This window comes from Girardinichthys multiradiatus, chromosome 5 (genome assembly GCF_021462225.1).
Source record: "Girardinichthys multiradiatus isolate DD_20200921_A chromosome 5, DD_fGirMul_XY1, whole genome shotgun sequence".
Lineage (NCBI taxonomy): Eukaryota > Metazoa > Chordata > Actinopteri > Cyprinodontiformes > Goodeidae > Girardinichthys > Girardinichthys multiradiatus.
Window position 1 is genome coordinate 51,842,147 of NC_061798.1, and position 7,898 is coordinate 51,850,044.

Consider the following 7,898-nt stretch of genomic DNA (forward strand, 5'->3'; position numbering starts at 1 on the left):
AAGGTACAACGATAAACAAAATGGCAACAAAACAAAATTGGTTAAACACTAATGTTTTTAGTCTTTATTTAATGAAGCCAAACGTTTCTGGAACATCTCAGATTTTCAGGGAATTTGTTCCAGAGCTGATGAACATAAAAACTAAATGCTGCCTCTCCTGGTTTGGTTCTGATCCTGAAAACACAGTGATCAATGGATCTATCCTTACAACATGAGTCGTTGGCGGAAACCTCAACCACACTGCTGGTGAACGGAGGGACCCCTCAGCCCCTAACTGCCCCTGTTAGCCCTATGATTGACCTGATGAGGAATGGGTTACTGAGATGCAGCCACCATATCATACACCCACCTCCTGGACCCGCTCCCGAACCTCCTCCGGTTTTATAAACTTTGGTAGATTAAGCAGAGTTGGGCCGAAGCCAAAAACTCCATCCCAACCAGGTTTTAGTGGTGATAGGATCAGCATTGAGTGAGTCAGAAGAACCATTTAAAATGTTCATGATCTTGTGCTTTCCAGTTCCACCTGAGAACACGATGTCCATGGCTCCAAAGTCATTTTATTGTTAAAGCTATTGATGGTCTAATAGCTGTGGTACCGAGAATCTTGTTTGTTAAAAAATCCACATTCACAAAAAATATCAGTTAGAAGTTGATGAACAGAACAAAATATCCAAGAGGCTTAGGCAGGTACCAATGGTTTCTGTATCTAATATCTTTTTGTTAGAAGTTTTAAAAGATGTTTGACTTGTGAATCTGTCCTTTCAGGTTGAAGACATGACCTCAGATCAAAGGAATGTGGTTGCCTTGGGTCGGCCTTTTGGGTTAGGAATGCTATATGACGCTCGCCAGGATCAACTGATCACAGGTGAGATAAAATGATACCTGCTAATATTCATTATTAATGCTTTAAATTTGAGGAAGAACTTAGAAACATCTGGAGAACTATGTGAAGTCTTCTGGAGCCCCTCATCATCTACTCTTATTTAACCAATGTTAAAGTGGAACATTATTTAATTATTATTTTATTTTCCGTGACCTACATTATATCGATTTATTTATATATTGCCAATTCACAACAAATGTCATCTCAAGCCACTTTACAAAGTCAATTCAATTGGAAAAAAAGTGGTTCTTGGATCAGACCCCAGAATGCAGACAGGCAGGAAGCAGACAGGATCTAACAGATGCAGACATGAATAGGCTTGGCTTAGCATGAACAAAACAGTCCTCAATAGGTATGGCGAGGCAAACAGTCAAGGACATGGACTGGCTGGGCTTGGCATGACAAACAGTATCTATTCAGGAGGAGTAAACAGAAAAGCAGTGTGTATAAAGGGCATGGCACAGCTGAAAGCAAAGAGACTGATAGACATGAAGCAGCTGGACCGAAACCCAGCAGATTGCATCCAGTCAGTGACTTGCAGCATTCACTCCTCCTGGATGAGCACGTAGAGACAGTGGACAGTCACTGGCATTATGTTGTTTACTTCACAGCAGGCCCTCATACTGAGCATGCATGTACGTTCTATGTTAAAGAAAAGTAAAACGTTAAATGTAGTAATAGCTCCTTAAGTTGCTTCATCTAGGAGAAAAAAACAGTTAAGCAGATGAACTCTGAGCCAGTTTTCAAGTTTAGAGTCTGAAAGAGAGCACATAGAGTTAGTCACAGTAGAAGCTCAGCCAGTAGCCATGTCTAGGAGAGAGAAAGGGTTAAACACTGAAAGACAGGGCCAAGTGGATCATCTGTAGAAGGTGAGTATTAACATGTTGGCAGCAGAAGTTCAGCTGATGCCCCCTCCAGGAAGGTGCCACAGCTAAACACAAAGCCAGGCTAGTTGTAGCTTCTAGGAAGAGTAAAGAGAGAGACTATAAAGTTAAAAGCTGAAATAACAGCTAATAACGCAAAATTGGAGAGTAGTAGGAGTATGTAGCAGAGAGAGTGAAAGTGGTCATTATGTTCTCCAGCAGCCTAAGCCTATAGCAGCATAACTACAGAGATAACTCAGGATAACCTAAGCCACTCTAACTATAAGCTTTATCAAAAAGGAAAGTTTTAAGCCTAGCCTTAAAAGTAGACAGGGTGTCTGCCTCACGGACTAAAACTGGGAGCTGGTTCCACAGGAGAGGAGCCTGATAACTAAAGGATCTGCCTCCCATTCTACTTCTAGAGACTCTAGGAACCACCAGTAAACCTGCAGTCTGAGAACAAAGTGCTCTGTTAGGAACATATGGACCAATCAGATCTCTGATGTATGATGGAGCTAGATCATTAAGGGCTTTATATGTCAGAAAGTTGTAACATTATTGTCTCATAAAGATCTATTATAATTAAAGTCATATAATAAAATTTTCTTTTAGGGGTGGAATACTCTGTTACATTAAATCGACGGTCAATAAAACATTGTCAGGCATGACAGGGTTATGAGAAAATACTGTTATTTGTAGACACTCAATGTAATATGTCACACAAGGTCCAGAGTATGAAGACAGTAGTGAGCCAATCTGTTAATGTTTTGGGCAAAGCCAATGGAATCTAAGGTAGTTTAAAAGTTACCTTTAGTCTATCATTTTGAGTGTCGACATGATTCTTAAAACCCCTATGATAATTACCTTTTCTGTATTTATCACGAAATCACATAATTGACCTAAAAATTGAGATTAAGGGCCTGGTGGACTATACAAAACAGCAAAAAGAAGGTAGTGCTTTGCAATTTGTATTACATGGCCTGGGATAGGGTCGCAGGGGGTCCCAGGCCATGTAATAGGTGTAGTACCACGACAGGGAACTACCCTTAGTGGCTCTGCTCTGGCTAAGGGGCCACAACCATCTGCTGGTTTTTAAACAAAGCAGAGCTAGGCCTCAAATTTTGACACCCCTGCTTCCAAAGCCACAACAATAAGAAATATACTACGTTTCATTAATACTAAAGGAGGCAGAGAAGTAACTAAACATCTTATACAGAGCAGGAGAGAGGAGGAGACTCAAACAGAGATTGAGTGTATTCATAATGGTGCGAAGCTAACGCTAAGCTATCGACCCCTTATCATGCAGAGATTACCTGTGTGAAACCAAAAGGGTTCCCATGTGTAAAGTGCAGCAACAGAAACTACAGAAGGTTTTTAATGTCCCTATGTGATGGAATAACTCAAAAATGTCACAGTAAAGATAATTTATATTAAATCAGGAGTCTGAAACACCAATCAGATTTACAGAGTGCAACTGGAAGACATGATGTTTTGCATGAAATATTGGTTCGACTTTCTGTCATTAAGCTAGAACTGCATTCTTGCATGTAAACAGTCTGTTGCACCATCTTTGAAAGACGGACTGACTACAGTGCCTTGCGAAAGTACTCCGGAGACTTGATTACACACAGGTGGATTCTATTTATCATCATCAGTCATTTGGGACAACATTGGATAATTCAGAGATCCTCACTGAACTTCTGGAGTGAGTTTGCTGCACTGAAAGTAAAGGGGCTGAATAATATTGCACGCCCCCCTTTTCAGTTTTTTATTTGTTAAAAAAGTTTGACCCATCCAATAAATTTAATTCCACTTCACGATTGTGTCCCACTTGTTGTTGATTCTTCACAAAAAATTAGAATTGTATATCTTTAAATCCACTCCTAGGGATAGAAAAGCTACAACCAACCTAAAAATGTTAGGTTTTTTTGTTTTATTCATAGGGGTAACAGTACTTAGTCTACCCTGATTTTGGTGGTACTACATAGAGGAAATGCAGCAGTCTTATAAAGTCAATTCTGATTAACTTTTCTGAATATGGTTGTCTGAATGGATAGATCTGGGGTCCCCAGCTACCGGCCCTAGACCGTTACCAAGCCCTGGTTCTATTGGTGTGGGGCCATAGAATAATCAACAAATAATGATAGTAATTTTCAACGGTTTTGACAAACTGGGAATGTGAGGGGAAAAACAAGAAGCATCCATGCGCTTCTGAGGGTTTGGTTAACATCCACACTGAAGGGGAGCGATTAAACGATATGTTGGCTGACATATTGTTTTTGTGTCCTTTTTTGTTGTACTCCGGTAATACCACAGGTAATCACCTAATCAGCAAGGCCAGCCCCATCCTAGGATGTCCCCTCAACCCAGTCCTGGTGGTGGGGGACAGAAGGAGTAGCAAAAAAAAACATTACTGGTTAACAATGTCTCCCACCCCATGCATGAAGTGGAGAGCTCCTTCAGTGACAGACTGCTGCATCCTAGGTGCATAAAGGGGTGTAAAAACAGATCCTTCTTCCCAGCAGCTGTTAGACTTTATAACCATCACTGCTCCCAAGAAACTCATTAAGAGTTCACATCCCTGCTGTTATTTGCAATGTTTTTTCCCTTCTTGTAAATAGTCTAGTCTTGTTTGTAATTTTTTAAATCACCCTATTTAGCTTTACATTTCTTTAAATCTGATTATGCTATTTTTAATAACTACACTATTTGTTTTACTGAAGTTGTAAATTATTCCTTAATGTAGAGTCTGTTATTCTTATTCTGTTTTTTTCTTATATTTTTACCCTTGTGCATATCTCCATGCTTCTATTTGCCTTTCACCTTGCTGCTGATATCCTTAATTTTCTCCACTGTGGGATGATAAAAGATATTTCCTTTCTACTCTATTCAATCACACTTTTTAAAACACGAAAGCAGTTGCTCCACTTGCTCCATTGTTCCGGTACCTTTGAGTGTAACAACTTTCAACAAAACAGAAACACAATACGTACTTTTGATGAAAAATGTATTGATAGTTTTGCATTTTTTCAACAGATTTTACTCTGTGGGACAGAGAAACTATTCAAAAATTCACCATAAGAACAACCCAGAACAGTAGCGATTATGAAACTACTGCTTCAGACTCCATTGAAACCAAGGCTTCTCTGCTGAAGGCTGATGCGTCTCTGATGGCCGGTGTTCTGAGTGGTCTGGTTGAAGTTGGAGGATCTGCCAACTATCTAAATGATAAGAAGAAGTTCAAGAACCAGAGCAGAGTCATTCTTGAGTACAAAGCAACAACTGCATACGAACGGCTGGCTCTGAACCATCAAGATGCCAAGAAACTGCAATCTAAAGATGTTATTAAAAATAGCCATGCAACACATGTAGTCACAGGCATCCTTTATGGGGCGAATGCTTTCTTTGTGTTTGACAGCGAGATGTTGGACAGTAGCAGTCTGCACAGCATGAAGGCAAAAATGCAAAGTTTAATAAACAAGATACCAAAACTGGATCTTGAAGGAAATGTTCTCAAACATCTGCAAGAAGAAGAAAAAAAGGTAATGGACAAAGTATCCTGTAAATTTTATGGTGATTTCATTCTGGAAAAGAACACTACAACATTTAAAGAAGCAGTAGATACCTACAGAAAGCTTCCAGCCCTTCTTGGACAAAATGGAGAGAAATCAGTTCCTGTTAGAGTCTGGCTGACCCCTCTGAAGAATCTGGATCCAGCTGCACCTCAGCTAAAGGGAGACCTTTATGAGGGTTTACTCAAAAAAGCTGCAAATGTTCTGGAAGGTATCAGAGAAATACAAATGAGATGCAATGAAACCCTGGAAAGGGAAGTCGTGAAAACTTTTCCACCGATAAACAAAAAGTTGCAATGCTTCCAACATCTGTGTGAAGACTATGTGAAAACAATCCAACAGACCATGCAAGAGAAAATTCCCCTCATTCGTGAAGGTGAAGAAGAAGAAGAAGAATGCTTAGAAAATTTCCTTGATGAGCAGGAAAAGTCTCCCTTCAGCCAGGACAATTTAGAGAAGTGGCTTGATAATTTAGACAGAGAAATTAACGTCATCACATCCTGTTTAGATATTATGAAGGGAATCAAGATCATCCCAGAAGAGTCAGACTTGGATAGACAAGTTCTTGGTGTAGAAGATGCCCTCTGCTTTGTTTTTACCTCAATTGAAAGTAATGACCCCTACATGGACCAGATGGATAATTATTTTAAAGAAACTCCAACCTGTGTGACTCCACCTTCTAAAGACCAGTGGTTCTTCTCTGGTGAGGTCTTAGAAAACATCACACAGAAAGCCAACATGATCTCAGAAACTGCTAAAGGCCTGAAGAGCAGCAGCAGATTCACTTTCCTTGTAGCAGCACTGCCAAACGAGGAGTTCAGAGGAGCAACCATCTACCGTTACAGGAAAGGTGTCTTGAAAACTAAAGACTTCTCAAAACCTGCCATTCATCGAGTGAGAAATGTGACGAATAAAGAAGATTTAATCTGGTGTAAGTCCAAACTCTTATTTCCACTTCAGACAGACATAATTCAAACCAACTGCTAAGTTTAAGAAGTTATTGCTCAAAAACATTTAACCAGCTATGCTCTGGTTCAATAATAACTTAGTAAATTCACACATCTACTAAAGAAGGTCTTTATTCCATAAACCTGAAAAAATACTGTTGATTTGATCCAACAACGATGGCCGCTGGTATTAAACCGCACTTTTAAAAGTGTCCCGATCCCAGCTAGTTAATCGTTTCTTAGTCAACATGAGGGTGTTAAATAATGAATAAATCTGTCATTGTTTTAGCCTGAGTCTATGAGATGAACAATGACAGGTTGTTTGTTTTTATCCAACAGACTCCTGTGATCCTACTTTGGACACAGAAACTGTGAATGGGTACCTCATTCTGTCTGAAGGAGACAAGAAGGCAACATGTGGAGCCTGGCAAAGATATCCTAAAACAGAGAAGAGGTTTGATTCATATCCCCAGGTTCTGTGCAGGGAAGGTCTGACAGGGTGTCATTACTTTGAGGTAGTGTGGAGCAGTGAAATTACTAAAGAGCTTGGTGTAGGTCTCGCACATGAAAGCAGTCCAAGAAAAGGAGGGGGTAGACACACTGGATTTGGATATAATAACGTCTCCTGGTATTTTGGTGTTAATGACAATGTTCTCCGTGCGTGGCACAATCGTAGTAAGATGTGGTCTTCTGCTCTTCCTACTGGATGCAACAGAATTGGGGTGTATTTAGATTGTCCGGGTGGCACTATGTCCTTCTACCAAGTGTCCTCTGACACTTTGACCCATCTGTACACCTTTGAGAACCGATTCACTGCACCACTTTACCCAGGTTTCTACATCTGGGAAAAATCTAACTTTGCTGTTTTCTGCCCAGTGTAAGAGGACCATTGAGTCAGATACTGTGGAATTACATGAACCTGATGTTTTTACACTTAACAAGGTAACAAGGTCATAATCAGATGATGGCTAAAAAAGCTAAAGCTTTTGAACTTTCCCAGACCATCTAAATGAAGCTTTAGGCAAGTTATTGGCATTACAATTTTGTAAATCCACCCAAAAATTTGAGTTTTTTTCCAAAGAAAAATAAGGTTTTAATTTATTAGACATCCATCTGTCCAATGTCTTCTGCTTATCTGAGATGGATTCGCAGAGGCAACAGATCCAGGAGGGAAACTCAGACACCCTTCCAGGGGCGTCCCTAGATTTTTGTTCTTGGGGGGGCAGGTAGGGGCACAGATTGCAGAAAGGTGGCACACCAAAACTGTGGTTTAAGATCTAAAGTGTTAGCTATCATGTTTTTGTTGTCTGTTTCTATTCTGAATCTCAATAAAGTAAAAACAAAAAAACAACAAAAAAACAATAATGCTAGACCGTCCTAAATCTACTAAAGTTATTTCTCCCATTATAAAGCTTCAACCCTGCAGCACCAATTAAATTTTGACTAAACAGTTGTTTTCGTTTATTGCGCTAAATTATTGTTATATTTTTCTGTATATAGTTATATATATATATATATATATATATATATATATATATATATATATATATATATATATATATATATAGTCAGTCAATCATTTTCTACCGCTTATTCCATAGTGGGTCGCGGGGAAGCTGGTGTCTATCTCCAG

The 7,898-nt window shown here is 39.5% G+C and overlaps 1 protein-coding gene across 1 annotated transcript; it reads left to right on the forward strand.

Annotated features, from left to right (window-relative positions):
* Positions 1 to 750: 750 nt before the first annotated feature.
* Positions 751 to 7,291, forward strand: LOC124867737 (stonustoxin subunit alpha-like; the record flags this gene model as incomplete). The annotated part of the gene is made up of 3 exons (XM_047364317.1): positions 751 to 865; positions 4,783 to 6,249; positions 6,605 to 7,291. Coding segments are annotated over 3 exons (2,124 nt in total), but the record flags the coding sequence as incomplete, so codon positions are not given.
* Positions 7,292 to 7,898: the final 607 nt, after the last annotated feature.